At 45.0% G+C, this 26,498-nt stretch overlaps 1 protein-coding gene across 1 annotated transcript in view; it reads right to left on the bottom strand.

The window, feature by feature from the left end:
* LOC119440238 (serine/arginine repetitive matrix protein 1-like) overlaps positions 1-26,498 on the bottom strand; it is a 293,035-nt gene that overhangs the window by 31,637 nt on the left and 234,900 nt on the right. Inside the window, exons 19-20 of the mRNA XM_049661047.1 lie at positions 20,372-20,518; positions 364-519 (exon numbers count right to left, since the gene is read on the bottom strand). Coding sequence (XP_049517004.1) covers positions 364-519; positions 20,372-20,518 — 303 coding nt within the window. The remainder of the gene's footprint in view (positions 1-363; positions 520-20,371; positions 20,519-26,498) is intronic.

Here is a 26,498-nt window from a genome sequence, read left to right as displayed (position 1 = left end):
CCCCCCCCCTCTTCCTCGAACAAAATATCGAGCTATGCCACTGACACAGCAGCATCTTTTGTTATCATACTCCTCCAAACACGCCCTTTCCTCGTGCGAGGTATCGTCGTGACCCGCTGTGTGGTTCAGAAAGACTGTACAGTCACTTTGGTGCAAGCATCGCGGTGAAGGTCAATTTACACAAATTCACATTTCTTCCTACGTTGCCCACGTACGTAGCTATTAAAACTGAATTTATTCCTGCCACGGTGAATTAGGTCACGTCCGATAAAATTTCAGACTATGCACGCGCCGTAATGCTCTCCTAACTAAGAACAAAAGAAGCAAGGATGCTCATCCGCAATGAAACGCATGATAACTTACCCGGCCAGCGTTGGGCCCATTTGATGAGACGCGGGAAGTCCCGCGCGCTCCGCGGCGTACAGTCTGCCGCATCGGGGACTCGCGGTCATCGGCGCCCTCCGCCGACCCCGGCAGCTGGGCAGCAGCGCTTCTGCCTGCCACTGAGCGCTTCGAGCGCTGCACATCAAAACATACGCATGCATGTGACTCTACACAACTGCCAAATTACACAACGTGGCTTGCCCATGCGATTGCGAGAAAGGCGGCGTCCAAACTAAAGAGCGTGAATTATAAGCCGTCCAAGTAAACCAAGCAATAATTGGGTGGAAATTCTCCTACTGTTTGAGTCATAGCCACGACTTATTAACTTGATAACAAGTAAGGACATGCATAGGTTCAACTTACAAGCACTGTTACGGCCAACTTTTTCATGCGTAATTCCATTTCATGACATTAAAATAAAACTTGCAGATTTTTGAAAAAAAGCAATGCGAACGCGACAGCCCAACGCTGTACGCCTGTATTGTAGTGTGCTGTCCATAATAAGCGAAGGTCCGCGACATCAGCCTAATGTGTTCATTATTGGGTGCATATTGACCCTTTTCGCGGCGATCCCGTGGCCGCTGCCATGTTTGATCACGTGGTGGCGCGTCCATTGCTTTCCTCAACTGCCCCCGTTGCCTCCTTGTTTACAATGGAAATGTATGACGCCGGCGCGGCTTGGAAAACCTCTGTTTTCGGAGATATTGTATAACGGTGACTAGGTGGATGACACGAAGCTTTGATCACAACTTCAGAGAACATGCAAAAGCCCTTTCGGAGCTGATTAAGCTATGTCCAAACGGCGCAAGCAGCGTATAGGGTACTTTTTCTAAAAGCGGGGCTAATTATGTATTTTAAGTTATCCAAGCTTTCCGATTATGAATTCAGTCAGGATTAGTGTGTTTTGCTCTTTGTTCTTTATTTGGCAAATATTTTGAAGCAGTGGATTGTCAGTTTCTGACTCAGTGAAGTTTCTCGGTGCGGCCACTATCTGATTATTTTCTGCCTAATCGCTCGCGGGTGTGCTCAGTTCCGATAGATTTGTTCTTGCTGCGTACAAGGCTTGAAACGTAGCTGTTTTGTACATTGTAATACATTGTAGCAAATATATATTACAGGTAGTAGCTCGCTTATTCTTGTGGACCGTCACGAAACATTCAGCTTCGACCATCCGTGCGCCATATAGGTTTAGTCCGTCATTTATTGTGTGTATACAGTGCACATATATCCAAGTGTGCGCCCATTCACTTATTCTTGATACGTCGGTGATAGAGTGGGTGTAAGTTTTCCTGCCATTTGGGACAGATGTGTATAAATAATAATTAATTTTGGGGTTATACGTGCAAAAACCACGATCTGATTAAGAGGAACGCCGTAGTGCAAGACCCCGGAAATTTGGACCACCTGGGGTTCTTAACGTGCACCTAAATCTAAGCACATGGGTGTTTTCGCATTTCGCCACCATCGAAATGCAGCCGCCATGGCCGGGATTGATGTGTATAGATAACGTGTGCGAAACTTATATACTATGGCAGCAATCGGCACTACTCCCTTTGTCATTGTTTAACAAGTGATAATCACTCTTGCCGAAGTTATGGGGATGAAGCCCTTTCTTTGAAGGTTAGCGATACAAGGCTAGCGGATGAGCAAATTTCTGTATCCTCGAGGTACGCCGTACATCACGAAGTGCCGGTAACACGTTCGGACAGTTGCAGCGGCGGTACGCGAACTTGACCACACATATTCATTCTATTCCTTAACATGCCAGTCACTATTTTTGCAGCCAACTATTGCACACGTCTTCAATAAAAATGATTCGATCTACCATGATTGGAGCACACTGCGTTAAAGAAAACTCAGTTGCATTTCCGACAGCTGATCGCACAGAAGCAAGGTAGAAGCGGTAATGGTTTCGTATTCGTGCGCGGTCGCTGAGGAGAGGTATGGCGCGCCGCCGTGAGCGCCATCTCGTTTCTCTAAAGCAAACTGCTCCGCGAAAAGGGTCAATAGATGTCTATTGTAGCGGGGCACATGGCACAATCACAGAACGTTATTCTAACGCCCATTGCTTCTATACCTTAGCTGCCCTGGACCGGTTTCATTTTCTTAATTTTTTTTGGCCATTCTGGCCGAAATATTTGGCCCCCACCTGAAGAAGCCGCTTACCGTGCACATTCTAGCCGACATATGAACACGCGTGCCGGGGTTCAACCACAATAAATAAATAAATAAATAAATTGGTCGATGAATTAATAAATCAGTCAAATCTTGTGCTGCACAACGTCAACAACATGCGTACAAAATATTTGCAACAACGTAATCCTCCTTTACGATGCAGTCGAAGGGAGAAAGCTGGATAACCTGTCGTGTATGGAAGATTTTATAAATGCTGCCCTTTCCGCTTTGGTGATTTTATAGCGCTCACTTGCTGATTTCTGCATTTTGCGGGTGGGTGTTTGTGCGTTTAATGTTTGTTCTTTTGTCTCGTCCTTTGATCTATAGTTTGTAATAAAGCTGTAGTAGCAAACACACCAAGCCGGATGCAGAGTTCGGCTAACCTGTCCCCGTATCGTTAGGATTTCTCTCTCCAGAGAAAGCCTATTTAAAAAAAAATGGTTTACGTACATGGTTTCCACGCAATACAATCTGGCAATACGCATGTTGAATGCAAGGTGGGTGGGCTCTGCGGTGCTACAGACTACAGAGAGACTACAGGCTAGCCCTGCCATAACGCATTGCCGACAGTCTGAACCGTTTTGCTGTCAGGACCGAATTGAAAAAAATATTTTTGTTCACTACATTATACGCATGGTTTCCCGGGAATCGTGCACCCAGATTTAAAGAACGACACCAATAATTTTACGCGAATAAGACCTGGTGCATCTCTTTGAAAGTCTTGTTTAGGAACTGCCAGTTTTGTTTAGTCCTTGATATTACGTAACTATTTCATTATTATTCTAATTCTCAAGATATCAATCAGGCGGTTGTAGGTAATCGTAAGACACGTCCAAAACGCGATGTTTTCAGCAAGGTACATATCGTGTCGTTATTTTCTTGGAAAACAGCCCGCGAACTGTGAAAAACATCACGTGACTGCGCACCCGCGCTCACTATACTGTCCCTTCTGGGAGCACGCTAGTGCATTCTCGGTGGTATCTGTTTGCTGCAATAATTACCAGAGGGAACTCTGCTGATCCCATCGTTCAGCCACGATGGGAATGGTGGGATAGTAGATGGATTTCTCCAACATTCGAGCTTGTGACTTCAAGCGTTCTTATGGCATTGTTTGTTACACTCTATCTCTCTTCATTATCATAAATTTCAAAGCAATCCATACTTTTCTTACACCACAAGTCAAAAGGACTCTGCGAACTCGCATAATCGCGGCTGATTGCAGCTGGTCTGGATCTCCATAGCTGCGGCGTCACAGTGTCAATGCGGAGCTTCTGTGTCAGGTTCTGTGTTCGTATCCTGCTGTCGGACAATTTTAATAGTGTTTATTTCGTTATATATACCACCCTACTTTCTCGAACATGATCAGTTTCCAATGTCAAGAAGTCGTTCACCTCTTTCCGTACCGCGCCCATTGGGCATGGTTAGCTCTCTATCGATGGTTTGAAATGCCGCTTTCGTGACCTTCCGCGCCGCTCACGGACACACTGTGCCATCGAGCGGGAAAGGGGAGAAACTATATTTTTCTTTTCTAAGCAGTTTGCTTTTTTCCCACCAAGCGGTGATTTTTAAACGCGCTCCGAAGTTTCGCGATCGTCAAAGCAGAACCTAAAACTGTGCGGCTCCGGAAACGGCGCGCGCGCTATGGGAGATCGCAGATATCGTGATTACGCTGCCTCTGCTGCCGATCTTATCGATACCTCGAATAGCAGCGAGTCAGAGGACCCTGACATTTCGTCGGCTTTTGAGTCTTAAAGCGACGACGACGCCAACCAGCCCGGAACATCAGGCGGCCGCAGCCCAGCACGCTCAACTGTAGTGCTTGCAGTGAAATGTTTTGTAGCGAAATACCTGTTGAATGAAAAATTTCGATTTTTTCGGAGATAGTGGTTACGAGAGGGCCATACATTTTGTTTATCTCATTTTCTCTTAACATTTTTTATCCTAGTAAATACAAGCGTGTGTTTACAAACTTTGGTCAATTTCATCGCACAATCTTAAATTTAGCAATTGATATCGTTTTTTTATTACATACAGCGCGTTAATAAAACTTTTATGCGTGAAAAGTGAATTAATTTTTCTTTCTGTATGTATTACATTAGATGTTGAGTGCAGTAGTTCTTTCAGAAAAAAACATCTGCCGTAACATACAAAAACCGGGCAAGTTTGCACTCGGTCGTGCAAAGCTCAGGCACAGCGAAACATTCGATCCTCAAGTCTTACTGGATGCTTGCTACTGCTAGGTATTGACTTGGTTGGTGCTAGGCCATAGCTTGGTTTAAGTTAAGTACGCATGTAGGAAGACATTCTCGAGCGATCATTTTTGGAGGTACCTTCCCTTTCTCGACATTTCGCGTGAGTAGCGCTGTACTCGTCGCCGCCTGCGAGCGACAGCGTTCCTGGCAGGCCACAAACGCAGGCAGGCTAACCAAGGTTGACGCAGTGCCAAGAACACTGTTGCTTGCCGACGCCGAACGCGTTGGCGACAGTTCGCGTGACTAGCGCAGGACGCGTCGGCGCCTACGAGCGACGGCGTTCCTGGCATGCCAGAGAGAGAGAGAGAGAGAACTTTATTCGTAAAAGTGGGGAGCTTGTTCATGGGCTCCTCAGGAAGGCCAGAGGGCCGCCACGCGATGCGTGACGGCGACCTCTTCGGCTCGCTCCACGGCTCGGAGTTGCACGTCTGGGCTGGAGCTAAGCAGCACTTCCTCCCATGATGAAGTTGAGGTAGAGGCGAGGATATCGGGAGGAGGGGGATCCTCCTCGCAGTCCCAGAGGTTGTGACTGAGCCTCGCTAACTCGCCGCACAGGTGGCAGTACGAACTTAATCTATCCGGGTAAATGTAGGAGCATACGTAGGGGTTCGTTTATGAGTGTTTGTAACCTGCGCCAGGTGACCTCCTGACGCTTGTTTAGTTTACTGCTTGGTGCGGGCCTAGTGTGTCGTGTGAAACGGTAGTACTGGGTTATGTCCTGATATGAGTGCAGGACTTCGTTTGAGGTCTCCGGGTACGGGACGCTCACCGCTCGGCTGAAGAATCCTACAGCATGTTGGTGGGCCGCTTTGTTCCCTGGATTCCCCGCGAGCGCCGGGACCCATATCAACTCTACTGAGCGTGGTTCTTCGCGGTTTTGTAGGGACTGTAGGAGCTTTAGTGTAGTGTGTGCCAATATTCCTCGCGAAAAGTTTGTTATGGCGGTTTTGGAGTTGCTCATAACTATAAAGGCGTCAGTAAGGCCACGGCCAACGCAATGGCGGCTTCTTCTGCTTCGGTGGGTGTGGCAGCGCTTAGCGAGCTCGAAGTTGTCTGTGCCTTGAGTCCTGGGCCTGGAACGGCGCAAATAGCGTAGGTGTGAGGTCGATCAGAGTACTCGGCTGCGTCGACGTACGCCACGGCGGAGTTTGTCCCGTACGTACGGGAGGAAGCCCGCGAGGAGGAGACCGCGTGCGCATTCCTACTCCGCTTGGTTGCCATGGCTACGGCGCGGCAGTTTCTTGATACGAACCACGAACCACAAATTACAGCTGGCTTAAACAGCTTCGCTGTTAAAAACACATATTTTCCCCATGGTAGGGAAAGAGTTAAAGCCAGAAGGACGAAGGTTTAGGCAAATCTATGTACTAACCATAATTCCTATGCTCGTTGAACCGCCCTGCGTGCAGCTTCCCTGGATACAAGCGCCGCAGTTTCCTTCAATTTATGCATGAAACTCTGTCAGTGGTAAACGAAGGTGTTCATCCGTTGCTGGGTAGAGCATCGTGGTAGCCTCATCAGGACGCGCCTTAATTCTGTCCACGACGCGCGAACTGCTGCCGTCGATTATTCCGTATCAAGCGCAAGCAACCGCACTGCCCTAAACGGTGAGATTTTTTGATCATTTACATGGTCTGCTTTATTTTTATTGAAATGGACACTCCAAGCGCATTGCCGTAGCCGTCGCCGTAGTAGTGATGTTCAGTATAAAGTCCAACGTGTGTTGTGTGTGCGAGTGAAAGCGTACGAGGGTGAGCCTGCAACCGCAGCTTAATCTCGCGCACGCGAGAGAGGAAGGCGGGGGCCGGAAGGCATGGCCTGCGTTCACGCGGAAGGAACGGGGAGAAGGTCACGGAGACGGGAGGAGGGGGGGGGGGGGCGTTCTGCTCACGCGGCTGCTGCTCACGGAGCTATCTTGCAAGCGATCTCCGACGCGGCCGAAGTTTGCGCCCGCGTAGGCATCATCTTCAACGCGATATGCGATGGGCCAAAGTGCATTCGCCGAGTGCCGGTAGCTTCGCATGCGCTGCGCTTTCGACGTTTGGTTCTCGTTGAAGCGAGAGGCAGCGCGAAGGTCAATTTGCTCGTGGCCGCTGGCGCGCTTTATCACTCCAGCGTTGCGAGTCGTGACGAGCTCCGCGGTCATTGAGCGAGATGCGTTCATGTTTACCTATGCGCGTGTGACACCATGCTTGTTTATTTAGTTAGTAAGCGAATATTTACAACTTTATAAGGCCGATAAAACTACTGTCCTTATTTCGTATAGCTGTCTAAGAATTTGGTATCGCAATCAATGCTTCGCCTTTCAGGCGAAACTGCGGCATTTTTTATGCTTTACATCCAATTTACTGTCTGTGTTCCTCTCTCTTTCTTTTTGTTGGCTCTTCGGTGTCTATTTATACTTTCATTTACCCTGTACTTAGATGACAACTTTATTGACCTCTTGCTCCATTCCATGGCAACGCTTGAGGTACCAATACTAGGGCATTTTAGCCACTAATTTCTTTTTATCTTTGTTCTTTAGTTTTTCTTCAAAACTAATTTTGTTCTGCGCTTCTCTTCTTTCAGAAAAAGCCAAACCCATGTCACCTTAAACTCCCTCATCTGTGGTTTTACCTGGGCCCCCAAATACAGTCGTCCCATCGACCTCTGCTCAATCTCAAACCCGAAACAGATTTCTGATTTAAACGCGGTACTGTATTTAATTGCTCGCACCATCGCGTATTTATACTTGCGACAAAATGCTCTATGTTTATTTGTTGCTGCATTCCGCTTCCCCTTTATTGTCTGATTATCTTAGTGGGTGCTTGAGTAAGTATTTCCTTCGTTTATGTATACGCCGCGGTTTCCCTAAAGCTTGACTACGGGTATGACTTGCTGTTGAATCGACACCACCTAATTGCGCGTATCTTTATTAAAAATCATTATTCCTGGTTTCTCTGTGCTAAACTTAAGGCCTGCATTTCTCGCTGCGTTACCACACATATTCGGGAATTAAGTCTCTGTAAATCTCTTGCATCGTCCGCTAGTAGCACTATGTCGTCCGCATACATTAGTCAGGGGATATTCTGTTGCACCATTTGTCCATGACGTATGTATGATAAATCAAACCCCAATTGACAGTTAAGCTGTCGTCTTTCTATGCCCATAACATAAAGCGTAAATGATGCAGAAAGAGGACATCACGAAGGCTTCAGTTCTTCGTGAATTTACATCACTCCATTACACTTTCGGCCTTCCCATACAATTTGTACTCGGTTGTCTCTCTAAATCTCCCTTAGCAACTACACGAAGTCGTCACCTATGCCCCTAGCGCTTTAGAATATCCCATATCGATTCCCCGTCTACGTCGTCGTAGGCTTCTTTAATGTCTAGAGATGCCATCCATAAAAGTCTATCCTGTACTTTTGAAGTCTCTATGCCCTGCGTTATTACAAAGATATCACCAACTAAGCGTCTCCCTGGTCTGAAACCATTCGTTAGTTGTCGTATGCAGTGTATTATTTTTCTCCACCCACTTCTACAGCTCGAGTTTTATGGCCTGCGTTGCCATTCTATATATCACTGAACTTACTGTAACTGGCCCGTACGAGCTCGTATTATCCTTATCACATTGGTCCTTATAAACAACGGTCTTCCTGCCTTCACACCACGCAACACGAATTTTGTTTGTTTTAATAACTTTCTCTATGGCACTAGCCAGCTCTGCGTTGCTCTTTGTACCACTAAATAAGGACTATATTAAGGATGCTAAAAAAACAAGAGTCAGCTTAGCAGTATTTTAATGCTTTCCATGAACCGCAATGGCACAAGTACGAATGGATACTTTAAAATGCTTGAGGATATACTCAGTGCCGGCGCCAAGGTTTCGGTGAGTGGGTATGAATTGTTAGCCATTCCAAACTGGTGTCAAGCCGGAGCATTTATATATATATATATATATATATATATATATATATATATATATATATATTCCTGGCGCTTGAACCCCTGTGTCCCCGACAAGTATACAGGTATGCAGTATACCACTCTGCCCTCCCTAAAAACAGCACGTGAACAGCTTTCAGGATGAGCATATGAGATTTCCAAAAGCTGCCAAGATTCATTGATTAAATGGAACATTGGGTCATGTGTTATACAGTTGGCACTAGCGTACCGCCAGCTCAAGCAACATGTCTTTGCATTGACCGGCCACTGCACGTCCCTTTGTTTTTCTATGCTGATACAGTTAAAAGCATTTTTCGAAGATCTGGAAAGCGGCCAATAAAGATAGCATTTTTTTTCTTATCTTATATTTAGATCTTCAAGTATTCAGCGTCCTTATTCACAACGAAAGTTCCTTTGCTCGAGCTATTCGATTGTTCGTTCAAACAGCTGCAAGCGAATCCTAATGTTGGACACACCACTAGCAATGACGGCCAAGCAATGGTGAACTAAGATTATCGTATGGCTCGATCTTTTGCACTTGTGTATATGATTGAGCGGTGTCCTGAATTCATATACCATCGATTATGGTCCCTGCCGCATGATACAGATAAAAGGCCTGTTGTATGGAATAATCACCCATATAAGCGGAGGGCAATCAGAATCTCACCTCGGTGACTAAGAATTGTTGGTGCGCACTTGCTTAAATGAAGACGCCGGATAAAGAAGAAAGCAGAGCTCATCCATGTCCAGGTTATTTGACCGGAAGTTCATCCCTTAAATAAGAAAGCAGAGCTCATCCATGTCCAGGTTATTTGACCGGAAGTTCATGCCTTCGCAGAAGCATGGTGCAGAGGTGCCGTTGCGGTTTCTGGGAGATTTTATTCAAAGCAATAAAAAAGATAGATAGAGAAAAAAAGAAGGCGGTTGAAATATGTATAATTTGTCTTCCTTACATGGGGGGGGGGGGGGGTGCATTCTTGACCACTGTTGGGGCGCGGTTGGGCCTGTCTATTATTTCCTGCGGCGCGTCCGTGAACGTACGCCGGCCGCTGCGCGTCGGACGCTGTTTGTTTCCTTCAAGTGTTTCTTGTGGCATTTGGTTTCTTGCCGCTAGGCGCTGACCCCGAGTGCTCGGTCAGATGCTCTTTATATGAGTGACATCGTGAGCGGACCGAATATACGGCGTTACGTAACCTTCGTCTCGGTCTCTTGAGATGTAACAATGTAACAAAGTCCGTGCGGTGTTTTTCAGTAGTGCCTCGGCCGACTCACGCTGTGTGTTCACTTCCTCTCGCTTTCCCAACTCGCACACACACACACACACACACACACACGCACACACGCACACACGCACACACACGCACACACACACACACACACACACACACACACACACACACACACACACACACACACACACACATATATATATATATATATATATATATATATATATATATGAACATTGCTCGGGAAACCACACGTGCGTCAGCATTGCAAAAACATAAGCTGTTCAGGGGTTGGCCTCTTGTGGAGGCTCTATATATATATAAACAGCCGATGTTTTTGTAATGCGTACGCACATGTGGTTTCCCGAGAAAGATGCAACACGATACTATGAGTAAACGAAGCCGTTTAAGCGTGCGAAATAATTGTGCAATATAAGGGGCTTCACTTCAAAGCCGTCAAAAAGAAAGGCTTCCGCTATAGTTTATTAGAGAGTAGCCGTGAGTAGCCGCGTCATGTGCGGTCGCGGACGTCCCACGATGGTTAGCTCCCCCATGCATTTCATTCCCATCCCGTTCCTTCCCGTTCGCATCCAATCCATTCGCATCCTCATCCATTCCAATTCCGTACATTTGTCTGGAACGCGCAGGACAACATCCTTTTCAGAAAACGAAACGACAGTACAATAAAAAAAATTATACTCCTTTCTGCAGTTTCTCAACAAGATAAATATCCCCAACTTGGGATTTGTTTTTTAGTTATAAGCATGTCTAAATTCATGCAGTAAGGACTGAAAAATTGTCTATTTGCAACCACTGGTGTATATTGCGTGAAAACAGCGCAGAAGCTATTTAGTCTGCCGAACGTGTGAGCAAATTTGCAACGTTTGATTGAGCCTCGGATGCCACAAGATTTTCGACAAAACAATGACGGCATTTTCTTGGATTTACCGCCCCTTGCGCGCCAAGGCTTCGATCGTCAAACCACATCGCCAACGTCATCAATTGTTCAAAGTGATATAAACTGGCTCCGGCAGCAAGCCACTTTCAGTGGGCACGTTGGCAACGGTGACAACATGGCTCATCTACCTCGCCTTTACCTTTCGCAGGTCTGTTCGCCTTATTCTTTACATGCTCGGAAAAGCGATGACCCTTTTCTTCTTTTGCTCCCGTGCCCACGGGTGTGTTGTGATGTTGCCTGCGAGTGTTTTTCAATGTGTTTCTTGCTGTTAACCTGTGGTGACGTTGACACAAACCCGGGGCCTATTACTAGACAGTCTGCGCTATTAGAACTTGATAAGCTGCCTGATGATCCTACTGAGCAGATGAGCGTCCTCTTTCACTTGCTGAAAGATTTACAAACGCGTGCAGTGCAGTCGGCTATAGGTCAAAGTGAGCTTGTTGCGGACGTTAAAGCCATTAAAGCTAGTCAAAAAATATTGAAACAAAGATAGTTTCCATTGAAAAAAGGTTGGACACTCTGAAGACAAAACTAAATCGCTTGATAATGCACAAAGCAGGACGACAGACTCGATGAACAGCTTGACCACGAAGAACAACTCGCTAAATGTTCGGGTCGATAAATTGGAGGACCGATCACGGCGCCAAAACCTACTTTACCGAGGCTTCCCCGATTCACGCGAAACATGGGCCGAGTCTGAGGCACGTGTAATTGACACACTTGCTGGCGTGCTTGAAAGCCCATTGGACAACCTAGTTGAACGTGCTCATCGCTTAGGGCGCTTTGAACCTAACAAAACCCGGCCGATCATGGTGAAATTTTCAAATTACAATATAAAAGAAATCGTGCTTTTCAGGCGTAGTAAGCTTAACATCGTCAGCGAGGATTTCTCACCCGCCACGCGTATCATTACAAGTAAATTAATTGAATTCGCTAAAAAGCAACCTGCAGCGCCACTTTTTCAGCTCCGTTACAATAAGCTTCTGATTAACAAAAAAGAGTACGTGTACAATGCTACTGACGACACTGTGGTAGAGCATGCACAGAATGCGGTATCGCAGAACCGTCATGCGAGTAACACGCCACGTGCAAGTGAATAGGAAATCGAGAGGCGCAGCGGGCGCGATTATTCTGCGCTCCATGTTTTCTTTTGTAACATGCAGAGCATTAATAAAAAAACATGACCTTCTAAATTCAGCTGTAGATACCTGTAATGCTGACGTAATAGTACTCAGTGGCTGCACCCACAAATAAGTGACAGTGAACTACTTTTGGAAAAATTCTCTCTTTTTCCTTGTGACCACGCCACGCGGAAAGGCGGCGGCGTTATCTTAGGAATATCCGACATATTTCCGTCTCAGCGGATTTAAGTTTGTGGTGAACTTGAGACTGTTTGAATAACAAAAACTATTTATCGGAGCTTGTTATCGCCCACCCGCATTTTCCGCCAGCTTTGTAAGCGAATTACATGATGGCACTAACTTGGTTTTGTCACGATATCCCACACTACCTTTGTTTCTGCTGGGTGATTTTAATATCCCTAATGTCACATGGGATTGCGATATGCCCAGCATGAATCCTTTGTCCACGCTTGCAAAAGAGTTTCTTGAAATGTGTAGTATTATTTCCTTTTCGCAACTCGTCAAAGAGCCCACCAGGACAACACATTCTACTGCCAATATCCACGATCTAATACTCACCACCCGTCCCAATCTTGCTTCCGATATTACTGTACTGCCGGGTTTGAGCGATCATTCTATCTTAACGTTCTAAATGAAATTATCGCAGCGTAAAGACAAAAACAAAAGCAAAACTATTTGTGATTTCAAACACGCAAACTTTGACGCAATCAACAGGGAATTGGGCAGGTTTGTCAACACGTTTCTGATCGACTTTGACAATCGTAGCGTTCAAGACAACTGAGATTTATTCACGAACCAAGTTAAAGCCTTACTTGATAAATATGTACCCACTCGCTCTATAATTTCAAACAATTCGGCGCCATGGTACAACAACCACATAAAACGCTTATCAAAAAACAAAAAAAAAAATGAAACGTGTCTGCAGATCTGCCAAACGTTGTCCTTGTGACTATCATTGGAATGCGCATAGACTCGCTTCTGGTGAATATGTATCTGCACTCCGTTGCGCAAAACAGCATTTTTTGGAAAGCACTCTCCCTTCATTGCTCGCAACCGACACTAAAAAGTTGTGGCGCATCATAAATCCGAGGGACGATAACGTTATTAGCCTGGTGGATAACGCAGGAGACATTATCACCTATGATCAGTGCGCATCTGTGCTTAACGATGTTTTTGTTTCTGATTTTTCATCAGTGACAAGTGTTTTGCCACCGCTTACACACTGCCATTATTCAATTTCAATGTGTCCAATTATAGTAGACCCGTGTGGCGTAGAACATCTAATTAATAAATTGAAACTTTCTTCTTCTCCTGTTTGTGACGCGGTGAGCCCGAAGTTTTTGAAGAGCACGAGCGAGTATAGTGCTATTATTCTAGCGAAAATCTTTCAACAGTCACTTGACACGGGTTCTATCCCGGCGGAATGGAAGATAGGAAAGGTGATTCCACTTCACAAAACCAGTAGTAGGCACTTAACTATCGTCCCATTTCGCTCACTAGTATTCCATGCAAACTTCTTGAACTTATCTTATTATGCAATCTTGCTAACTTTCTCGAATCTAATTCCTTCTTCACGCACTCTCAACTTGGCTTTCGCAAAAGCTATTCATGCGAAACACAGCTAATATCGTTTACACATCAGCTTCATGCCATTCTTGATCGTTCTTCTCTTACGGACTGTGTTTTTCTAGACATTTCTAAAGCGTTTGATAAGGTATGTCAATTTACTATTGTATAAATTGCATAAACTTAACCTTGATCCCCAGCTACTTACTGGGCTGGAGTGTTTCCTGTCCAGTCGTTCCCAGTTCGTTTCTGCCAACAGCGTTGGCGCTCCCTCTAATCTGGTTTCCTCGGGCGTGCCACAAGGCTCTGTCCTTGGACCGCTACTATTTCTAATCTGTATTATAGACTTGCCTTCTTGTATTACATCTCATATTCATATTTTTGCTGACGACTGCGTAATATTTCGAGAAGTAACTAGTAACCATGATACAGCCATTCTTCAAACTGATCTCGATGCTATCAGTTCATGGTGCAATACATGGCGCATGGAATTAAACATAAGCAAATGCAAGTCAATGCGAGTATCCAGATGTAATAACAACCTACCTGCCTACTACATCGATAACATCCCACTCGATTGTGTATTATCTTATAAATACCTTGGTGTTCCCGTCTCATCTGACCTTACCTGGAAGACGCACATTGCGCACGTAATAAGCAACGCTAAATGATCGCTAGGTTATCTCCGACGCAATTTCTCACGTGCACCGCAGTCTATAATGCTCTATAATACACTTATGCGGCCTAAACTGAAATACGCCGCCTCAGTTTGGGATCCTAATCAGAGTAACTTAATATACTAAGTAGAAAGGATGCAAAACAATTCTACAAGATTCATATTCTCCAATTATAACAGAACCGCCAGCACCACCACAATGAAATCTAAACTACAGCTAGCACCCTTAGCATCACGGCCTAAACATTTACGGCTTTTTTCTTTTTCATAAGATATATCATGACCCTGTGTTACGAAACGAGCTGCTTTTGGTACCACATTACCTATCTTCCCGGCTTGATCACCAACACAAAGTTGGTATTGCATCTTGTAGATCCTACTCCTTCTTACAGTCATGCGTCCCACAGACATCTGATGACAGGAATCACCTTCCCGGAATTGTTGCCTCCATAAATGATACTAACCGTATTAAAGAAACTTTACGCGGCATTTCGGTTTGCGTATTCTTGTTTTCCCGTTGTTTATCACTATTCTTTGGATGTTTTTCTTACCATAAATTGGGCACTCGTGATGATCTATGTACGTTATGCATCTTGGTTTACGCTGTCTATGTGCGTTGTTTTAACTAGTTTGAATGATCAGAAATAATATTTAGGTACTCTGGTTTGTGATCCGCACAAATTATAAACGTGGGCTACTATATTTTGGGTCGTTTGCTGTTGCTGTTACGCATAACTTATGTTCAACTAATTCCCCACTCCCCTCTGTAATGCCAATGGCCCTGGGGGTATAAAAAATAAATAAATAAATAAATAAATAGTCTGGAGTACCAGCATATCGCAGTGTCCTTCCAATAATTCACTCGAGGACACAACTACCGAGACGGTGGCCACGAGTTTTAAAAGCGAAGCAGGAAACACGTGAATGAACGTGCATTGTAATGACCATTTGCGGACAGCTCAGGTGGCGTGAAGGGCGGGCAAGCATTGAGCATGAAGAATACCCTTTGTTCTCGCAGATTATCTCGTGCAGTCTCCACACCGAGTACCCTGAGCGGACCAATCACTATTGCTTTGGCGCTCTATGGCCATAGTGTCATTTGTGCCATTAAGCACCATAAATAACCAGCATCAACATCTGCACACCGCGTTCGCTCTTGGCAGACAGTTGTAAAGGTAGTACCTATCACAACACAGCAGGGGCGTAGCCAGGGAAGGGGGGGGGGGCTGATGGGGCTTCAGCCCCTCCCCGAAATTTTTTCGTGCTCGCATGCCCCGCCGACCAAAACAACCACCGGTGCCGCGAATCCCTCTGGAATTTGTCTACATTGTCTTTTTCACGTTGGAAAAGACATTTCGGCACGAAAATTGTGAACTCGGGCTGGATTTCGTGGCAACGCCCTTGCACCTGGAGTCACATAACGTAAGGAGACCCCTCCGAGCACAAAATTTCAAGGGCTTTTCGATAGCGAGCACGCGCGTTGCGGCATCTCGCGGCGGAATCTACGGAGCGCACGGATTTCAATTCCGAAACTTTATGGGTATAAAGTGCTCAAACTTTTGACGCGAAAGGTGCACTGACATTTCCAAAAGCGTGCATTAGATTTTCAATTCTGGAACTTTATGCGTTTAATGTTCTTACAAACTTGGGCCAACATGCGCGCACTGGAGCCCTAGTGTCCAAGCCGTTCCAGAAATGGAAGCATGAGCTCGCAATCCACCACACACACGAAAATACTAAGTCTCACCATGACTGTCAGCTGGCAGCTCATAATTTTCTCCAAACATTCTCAGGAAGCACGCCCAATGTGATCCATCAGCTGGACCAGTGCAGGCAAAGTAAAATAAGAGAAAACAGAAGAAACATAACGGCCTATCATTGAGGCAGTTCCTTTTTGCGGGCAACAAGGTCTGGCTCTCCGTGGCCATAGGGACAGTGGTGCTATGGATTTAAGCAAAGCCTGCGCTGAAAATACTGGTATTTTGAGAGCGCGTCTTCGCATGCGAGCAGATTGTGGAGATGCATATCTGAAGATCCATTTGGAAAGTTGCCCAAGTAATGCCTCGTATTTAAGCCCAGATATACAAAACTGAATTATAGAAATCTGTGGTTAAATTATCAAATAAAGCCTAGACGCGAATATAAACGCTGCAGGGTGCTTCTCTATACTTGCTTACGAAACGACGGATAATGATAGAATCGAACAGCTTACTGTTTAGACAAGGTACCTAAACAAGGATGCCAACGACCTCGAAGGAGTGTTTTTAGGTTTTAGCACCGGAATAGAGGCCTATCTCATTGCGACTGCAGGTTCTATGTAAATGTGTACAAACTCTTAAAGATTCTAGTCACCCTTCCAGTGACCACTGCCAGCGCAGACGAAAACGTTTTTTTAAAATGAGATTGCTAAAAAAATACTTGCGCTCTACAAATGTCTGAAGAACGCATGGTTAGGCTGGCGCTTCTATACGCCCACAGAGACGTCGGCATTGACAGAAGTCATTGACCGCTTCGCTAAACTTCCCCGCCGAGTCAAGTTTGTCCTTTTGATAGCGAAGCGGCAAAAATCAATACACGTAAAAAGCTCTGTTCCTTCAGGTACATAAATTCGTAAATATGAAAATGTATGACTGTTCATTAGCTTTTAAAACCGCACAAATATTCACCGTTTATTCTAACAGTTAGCATCATGATCGAAATTATCATGCGAACACAAAAATTACTAGGACATCAATAACCTTTTTTGACCGAGGTTGCTCATTGCAAGCCCGGCTCCCGCGGCGTTTCCCAACAAACACACTCGGATATTAGGTAGTTCAACTTGCCGCATCATCTATGGCTTTCGTTTGGCCTTTCCTTTTTAGCTGCCTGCTTTTGCTTCTTTTTTGAACCGAAGCAATACCCTTCTTTTATTTTGGGTGCAGAATATTTGTTGCAGCTCTGCAGGCAGTTAAATTACACATTTTCGTAATGATTTCTGCATTATTCCTCTATTACTGTACCCATATGGTGGTGTCACGACCGCCGCATGGCCCAAGTACATATCACGATTTCTGTATCATAGTTTTGTTCTTGACTGGATCGTCTGTCTTTCTATGGGTAAAGTTTACTATCTGTGACGGCTCAACATGTTTATTTGTCTTGTTGGACGCATTATATAGACGGTTTCATCCAGCGTCACCGCGCTCTGGCAACGCTGTGCGCCGGCTTCCGGCGCCCCTAGGAAGCTTCCGGTAGCCGTTGCTTTTGTTAGTTTTTGCTGGTATTTGCTCGCTCGCGCGCTCGTCTTGCGCATATTCTGTGTTATTTTTCGGGTATATCGATATAAGTGCGACTTGCGGCATTCAGTGCGTTGCGTGACGGCGAGTAGCTCTTGGAGCATCGACTGTTTTCATTGCGTTTACTTGTCAACGGTGTTTTTCAAATCTGGGAGCCTACCAAGAGCTCCCAGATTTGCTCTGCTCACTTCACCCAAGGTACGTTATTACGTGGAGTAGCCGGACTGCTATAACGCTGAATAATAAAAGTGCTACTGCACGATTGTTCTGGCCGTATATCGTGTAACTAACGCGAGAGCAGCTCGACTCTCGCCCCGAGTTTGCCCGCTCGTCCAGTTTCTTGCCTCGGCGTGGATCGCCATGCTACGTGCATGAGTTAAAATTATTGTTTAGCGGGTGCCATGCTGCCGCCGTTTTATTTTAATGTTTTTCGTATCTGGGGCACAAGTGCACTACTGCAGCTTTACTACCAAGGTACATGTGTGCATTGGTTTTATCATGTTTAACGTCCCAAAGCGACTCAGGCTATGACGGACGCCGCAATGGAGGGCTCCGGATAATTTCGACCACCTGTGGTTCTTTAACATGCACCGACATCACACAGTACGCGGACCTCTAGCATTTCGCCTCGATCGAAATGCGACAGCCGGGGTCCAAACGGTGTATTTCGCGTGAGCAACCGGGCACCGTAACCACTGAGCCACCGCGGCGGCATGTGAGCATTCGTATCGGTATCGCAGAGCAAAATCGCAGAAAAGTTAGCGATTTCCGTGCATGCATGTAGTAAGTTTCGGCCACATTCTAAAAGCATTGACGAATTAACGGAGGCCAATTATGGATTGCAGTCTCGTGCCCAACACTACAGGTTTCATTTTGTTAGAAGTGTGGTAAATTCGTGAGCATTTAAGTTAGACCCATTTCAGTCGACCTAGGCTTCTTGCACTAAATGACTTTTGAGAATGTACAGTTATTTGTGAACGCATATTGAAAAGCAGAAACAAGGCATATGACGCAGAAAACATGTGCATGTACACATGCACAGCTTACCACTTCATCCTCCATCTTGCAGCAATAAAAGTGCCATTGCGAAATGCAAAAACGCCCGTGTGCTTGTGTTGTAGGGCACGTTAAAGAACCCCAGGTGGTCTAAATTAATCCGAAACCCTCCACTACGGCGAGCCTCATAATCAGAACTGGTTTAGGCACGTAAAACCCCGGAAAGAAGAAAAAAGTGCCATTAAGGTTTTTCTAGTTTTCGGCAGTCCCATTACCTGCCTTGAAGACAACAGTCTGCGTTCATTACATGTGCTCACTAAGGTGCTCCGCTTGTTGCTCCGGGGTTGTAAATGAGGGAAGGTGTTTGGGGCCCGGCGAAAACGAAAATCGCACGACATCATCGTCCAGCAGATCGGGCAGCTCTCTGCCTCTAAACATCAGCTTTTGGCGATACCGATGTATTGCTTCGGTGCTAAGCGCCTTAATGTAGTCGCTCGTCATCTCGACAATATTAACGATGTAGAATCAGCTCACAGATTCCACCAAGCAGTGCAAACATCGACACGCCGGCCTCACGTCGCGCATGCCTTCAAACAACATAGCCGGAAGTGCTTCTAGCTCTCCTGCTGGAAGTTCCGATGGGGCAACCAATCAGCGGCTAGCGAGGTTTGTTTGTAAACACTGAAACCGGCTATACACTGACGTTTGCCTAAATACGTATATTTACTGGAAACTTATACGTATATTTAAATATTTTGTTGCGAGCTTTTGTGTATACAAGCAGTGAACCTTGTTTCCAGCGACAATTTGTTGCCCTTTATCGAGAATAGTACCCTGGCATTTGTATATGCCATTTTATCTTCGCATTTGTAATGTATAATTTGCAGAACTCCTGCTTTTTATATGTACTCACTCTTGCGACTATAATCTCGGTGTAATTATAATACACGACCGGTAACAGGTGCTCCTGCGCAATCTAATGCAACGAAGGACAGCGTCATTGAGGTTTTTCCCTGGCCGTTGCATAAGTACAAAAATATAAACAAGGTTCTTGAATGACAAAGTTTCATCAAATAATCGTCCTCACCTTGTTCATTTCATGACCTTTACGTTTTTCATATCAGCTGCATGCACTGCCTTGCTGGTTTCGAACTGATATAGTCCTAAAGTTCGTGTGATATTTTCTTTACTTAATAAATAGACAAAAAAACGCTGAAGCATTGATATCAGTGATTTTGCCACAATTTTTGGGACATACGAATATATTCGTGTATGAAAAAACATATTTTTCTTGACAGTGCGGAGCGGTCAATAATTTTTGGCAGCATCTAATACACAATGGCATTGGCAATGGCAGTGCAGTTATTATTCGTGAATTTGATCCCTCGACAAATTCCATAAGGATGAGGCCGCGCAGCAATGTGAGCCCCCCCCCCCCCCCCGCACACAATATCGGGCTATGCCACTGACACCGCAGCATCTTTTGTTATCATACGCCTCAAAACACGCGCTTTCCTCTTGGGAGGTATCGTCGTGACCCGCTGTGTGGTTCAGCAAGACTGTACAGTGACTTTGGGGCAAGGATCGCGGTGACGGTCACTTCACACAAATTCACATTTCTTCCTACGTCGCCCACGCACGTAGCCATTAAAACTGACTTTATTTCTGCCAAGGTGAATTAGGCCACGCCCGATAAAATTTCAGACTATGCACGCGCCGTAATGCTCTCCTAACTAAGAACAAAAGAAGCAAGGATGCTCATCCGCAATGAAACGCATTATAACTTACCCGGCCAGCGTTGGGCCCATTCGATGAGACGCCGGAAGTCCCGCGGCGTCGCGTTTGCCGCATCGGGGTCTCCCGGTCATGGGCCCCCTCTGCCGGCCCCGGCAGCTGGGCTGCAGCGCTTCCGCCTGCCGCTGAGCGCTCCGAGCGCTGCACATCAAAAGATACGCATGCATGTGACTCTACACAAGCTGCCAAATTACACAATGTGGCTTGCCCATGCGATTGCGAGAAATGCGGCGTCCAAACTAAAGAGCGTTAATTATAAGCCGTCTAAGTAAACCAAGCAATAATGGGGTGGAAATTCTCCTACTGTTTGAGTTATAGCCACGACTTATTAACTTGATAATAAGTAAGGACATGCATAGGTTCAACTTACAAGCACTTTTACGGACCACTGTTTCCCGCGTAATTCTATTTCATGACATTAAAATAAAACTTTCAGATTTTTGAAAAAAGCAAAGCGAACGCGAGAGCAGAACGCTGTACGTCTGTATTGCAGTGTGCTGTCCATAATAAGCGAAGGTCCGCGACGTCAGCCTACTGTGTTCATTATTGGGTGCATATAGATGTCTATTGTAGCGGGGCAGATCACACAAACGCAGAACCTTATTTTAACGCCCGTTGCGTCTATACCCTAGCTGGCTGGAGCGGTTCCATTTTCTTAATTTTTTTCCCTTCTGCCCGAAATATTTAGCCCCACCTGAAGAAGCCGCTTACCGTGCACATTCTAGCCGACTTATGAACACGCGTGCCGAGGTTCAACCACAATAAATAAATTAATAAAATGGGCGATGAATCAATAAATCAATCAAATCTGTGCTCTACAACGTCAACAAGAACATGCGTACAAAATATTTGCAACAACATAATCCTCCTTTCCTATGCAGTCGAAGCGACACAGATGGATAACCTGTTGTTTATGGACGATTTTATAAAAGTTTCACTTTCTGCTTTGGTGATTATATGGTGCTCACTTGCTCCTTTCCGCATTTTGCGAGTGGACGTGTGTGCGTTTGATGTTTCTTCTTTTGTCGCGTCCTTTAATCTATTGTTATGTAATAAAGCTGTAGTAGCATATATACCAAGCCGGATGCAGAGTTCGGCTAACCTGTCCAGCTATCGTTAGAATTTCTCTCTCCAGAGAAAGCTTTGTTTTCAAAAAAATGGTTGACATACATGGTTTCCATACAATACAATTTGGCAATACGCATGTCTAATGCAAGGTCGGTGGGCTATGAGGTGCGAATAACATAAGATGAAAGTGCGCACTCAAGAGACTGCAGGCTAGCCCTGCCATAATGCATTGCCGACATTCTGAACAGTTTTGCTGTCAGAACCAAATTTAAAAATATATTTTTGTTCACTACTCTCTATACGCGGTGTCCGAGGAATCATGCACCCAGATTTAAAGAAAGACACCAATAATTTTCCGCGAATAAGACCTGGTGCATCCCTTTGAAAGCCTTGTTCAGGAACTGCCAGTATTGTTTATTCCTTTATATTACGTAACTATTTGATTGTTGTTCTAATTCTCAAGATGTCAATCAAGTGGTTGTAGGTAATCGTAAAACACGTCAAAAACGCGATGTTTTCAGCAAGGTACACATCGCGCCGTAATTTTTTTGCGGGATAACAGCCCGCGAACTGTGAAACACATAATGTGACTGCGCACCCGCGCTCACTATACTCTCCCTTCTGGGAGAACACTAGTGCAGTCTCAGTGGTATCTCAGTTTCCTGCAATAATTACCAGAGGGAACTCTGCCGATCCCATCGTTCAGCCACGATGGTAATGGTGGGTATAGTAGATGGATTTCTCCGACATTCGAGCTTGTGACTTCAGACGATCTTATGGCATTGTTTGTTACACTCTATCTCTCTTCGTTATCATAAATATTAAAGCTATCCATACTTTTCTTACACCACAAGTCAATAAGACTGCGAACTCGCATAATCGCGGCTGATTGCAGCTGGTCTGGATCTCCATAGCTGCGGCGTCACAGTATCAATGTGAAGCTTCTGTGTCAGGTTCTCTGTTCGTATCTTGCTGTCGTATAATTTTAATAGTGTTTATTTTGTCATAGATACCGCCGTACTTTCTCGAACATGATCAGCTTCCAATGTCAAGGAGTCGTTTACCTCTTTCCGTATCGCGCCCATTGGGCATGGTTAGCTCTCTATCGATGGTTTGAAACGACGCTTTCGTGACCTTCCGCGCCGCTCACGGACACACTGCAGTACCATCGCGCGGAAATGGGGAGAAACTATAGTTTTGTTTTCTAAGCAGTTCGCTTTTTTCCCACCAAGCGGTGATTTTTAAACGCGCTCCGAAGTTTCGCGATCGTCAAAGGAGAACCTAAAATGTGTGGCTCCGGAAACGGCGCGCGCGCTTTGGGAGATCGCAGATATCGCGATTCCGCTGCCTCTGCGGCCGATCTTATCGATACCTCGAATAGCAGCGAGTCAGAGGACCCTGACATTTCGTCGGATTTTGAGTCTGAAAGCGACGACGACGCCAACCAGCCCGGAACATCAGGCGGCCGCAGCCCAGCAGGCTCAACTGTAGTGCTTGCAGTGAAATGTTTGTAGCGAAATACCTGTTTTAATTTTACCTGTGCCACTGCTTCCGAAAAAATCTAAATAAATTTAGATTTTTTTCTGAGATAGTGCATAAGAGAGGGCAATACATTTTGTATATCTGATCATTTTCTTAACATTTTTTTCTTAGTAAATACAAGCGTGTGTTTACAAACTTTGTTCAATTTTATCGCACAATTTTGATTTTCACAATTGATGTCTCTTGTATCACATACATCGTGTTAATAAAACTTTTATGCGTGAAAAGTGCATTCATTTTCTTTCTGTTAATGTATTACATTAAATATTGAGTGCAGTAGTTCTTTCAGAATAAAACATCTTCCGTAACATACAAAAAAACTAATATTTTCCCCATGGTAGGGAAAGAGTTAAAGCGATAAGGACGAAGGTTAAGGCAAATCCATGTACTAACCATAATTCCCATGATCGCTGAAGCACCCTGCCTGCAGCTTCCTTGGATACAAGCGCCGCAGTTTCCTTCAGTTTATACATGATACTCTGTCAGTGGTAAACGAAGGTGTTCATCGGTTGCTGGGTCAAGCATCCTGGTGGCCTCAGCAGCACGCGCGTTAGTGCTGTGCACGACGCGCGAAATGCTGCCGGCGATTATTGCGTATCAAGCGCAAGCAATTGCACTGCCCTAAACGATGAGCCTGTTTTGACCGTCTACATGGTCTGCATTATCGTTACGCTTTGCATCCAATTTACGGTCTGTGTTTCTCTTTCTTTTTGTTGGCTCTTCATTGTCTATTTATACTATCATTTACGCTGTACTTAGTTGACAACTTTCTTTACCTCTTGCTCCATTGCATGGCCACGCTTAAGGTACGAATATTAGGGCATTTTAGCTGCTCATTTCTTTTTATCTTTGCTCTTTAGTTTTTCTTCAAAACTAATTTTGTTCTGCGCTTCTCTTCAAAAGAAGCCCAACTCGTATCACCTTAATCTCCCTCATCTGTGGTTTTACCTGGGCCCACAAATACAGTCGTCCCGTGGACCTCTGCTCAATCTCAAACCCCGAACACATTTCTGATTTAAACGCGGAACTGTATTTAATTAGTCGCACAATGTCGTGTTTATCATTGCGAAAAAATGCTGTATGTTTATTTATTGCTCCATTCCGCTTCCCCTTTATTTTCAGATCTTCTTGGTGGATGCTTAAATAAGTATTTCCTTCGTTTATGTATACGCCGCGGTATCCCTAAAGCTTGACTACGGGTATGACTTGCCGTTGAATTAACAGCACGTAATTGCGCGTGCCTTTATTAAAAATAATTATTCCTGGTTTCTCTGTGCTAAACGTAAGGACTGTATTTCTCGCTGCGTTAACACACATATTCGGGAAGTCTCTGTAAATCTCTTGCATCGTCCGCTAGTAGCACGATGTCGTCCGCATACATTAGTAAAGGGACATTCTGTTGCACCATTTGTCCATTACGCATGTATGACAAATCAAACCCCAATTGACAGTAAAGCTGTCGTCTTTCTATGCCCATAACATAAAGCGTAAAGAATGGTGAAATATTACATCCTTGCTTCCGTCCTTCTTGGATTTACATCACTCCATTACACTTTCGGCCTTGCCATACAATTTGTACTCGATTGTTTCTCTCTATCTCCCTTAGCAGCTTCACGAAATCGTCACCTATGCCTTAGCGCTTTAGAATATCCCATATCAATTCCCCCCCGTCTACGTCTTCGTACGCTTCCTTATTGTCTAGAAATGCCATCCATAAAAGTCTATTCTGCACTTTTGAATTCTCTATGGCCTGCGTTATTACAAAGATATTACCAACTAAGCGTCTCCCTGTCTGAAACCATTCGTTAGTTGCCTCATGCAGTGTATTGTTTTTCTCCACCCACTTCTACAGCTCGAGTTTTAGGGCCTGCTTTGCCATTCTATATATCAATGAACTTACTGTAACTGGGGCGTACGAGCTCGTATCATCCTCATCACCTTGGCCCTTATAGACAACGGTCTTCTTGCCTTCACAACACGCAACACGAATTTCGGTCGTTTTAATAACTTGCTCTATATGGCACTGGCCAGCTCTGCGTTGCTCTTTGTACCACTAAATAATGACTATATTTGGCATGCTAAAAGAACAAGAGTCAACTTAGCAATATTTTAATGCTTTCCATGAACCGCAATGGCACAAGTACGAATGGATACTTTAAAATGCCTGAGGTCATACTCAGTGCGGCGCCAAGGTTTCGGTGAGTGGGTATGAAAAATCAATGTTTGAGATTGACGTTCTGCAATGTTGATCAGCATTTTCGATCACAGTGATTTTGATAAGTGTCTAAAGAATTGTTAGCCATTCCAAACTGGTTTCAAGCCGGAGCATATATATATATATATATATATATATATATATATATATATATATCCCTGGCGCTTGAACCCCTAGCTGTGTCCCCGACAAGTATACAGGTATGCAGTATACCACTCTGCCCTCCCTAAAAACAGCACGTGAACAGCTTTCAGGATGAGCATATGAGAATTCCAAAAGCTGCCAAGATTCATTGATTAAATGGAACAGTGGGTCATGTGTTATACAGTTGGCACTAGCCTACCGTCAGCTCAAGCAACATGTCTTTGCATTGACCCGCCACTGCACCTCCCTTTGTTTTTCTATGCTGATACAGTTAAAGGCATTTTTCGAATATCTGGAAAGCGGCCAATAAAGATAGCATTTCTTTTCTTATCTTATCATTAGATCTTCAAGTATTCAGCGTCCTTAGTCACAACGAAAGTTCCTTTGCTCGAGCTATTCGATTGTTCGTACGAGCAGCTGCAAGCGAATCGTAATGTTGGACACACCGCTAGGAATGGCGGCCAACCAATGGCGAACGGAGGTTATCGTATGGCTCGATATTTTGCACATGTGTATATTATTTGGTTTGTCCTCAATGCTTATAGCCATCGATTGTGGTCACGGCTTCAAGATACAGATCAAGGCCTGCTGTATCGAATAATCACCCATATGAGCGGCGGGCTATCAGAATCTCACATCGGTGACTAAGAATTGTGTATGCGCACTTGCTTAAATGAAGACGCCGGATAAATAAGAAAGCAGAGCTCATCCATGTCCAGGTTATTTGACCGCAAGGTCATCTCTTCGTAGAAGCATGGTGCAGAGTTGCCATTGCGGTTTCTCGCAGATTTTATTCAAAGCAACAAAAAAGATCGACCGAGAGAGAGAGAGAAAAAAAAAGAAGGCAGTTGTAATATTGTGTATAATTTGTCTTTTTTGCACGTGGTGCATTCTTGACTGCTGTTGGGGCGCGGTTGGGCCTGTCTATTATTTCCTGTGGCGCGTCCGTGAAAGTACGCCGGGCGCTGCGCGTCGGACGCTGTTTGATTCCTTCAAGTGTTTCTTGTGGCGTTTGGTTTCTTGCCGCTAGGCGCTGACCCCGAGTGCTCGGTCAGGTGGAAGGTTCTGCAATCCCCGACCTCACCCAGGAACTCGCAGCCGAACGTTGCCGGCTGCTTCAGCCGCTACCATGCTCGATGCTACCGACAATCC

The sequence above is a fragment of the Dermacentor silvarum genome, chromosome 1 (genome assembly GCF_013339745.2).
Source record: "Dermacentor silvarum isolate Dsil-2018 chromosome 1, BIME_Dsil_1.4, whole genome shotgun sequence".
Classification (NCBI taxonomy): Eukaryota; Metazoa; Arthropoda; class Arachnida; order Ixodida; family Ixodidae; genus Dermacentor; species Dermacentor silvarum.
The sequence above is the reverse complement of the archived record's forward strand: the minus strand, read 5'-3'. Positions and strand labels throughout refer to the sequence as shown.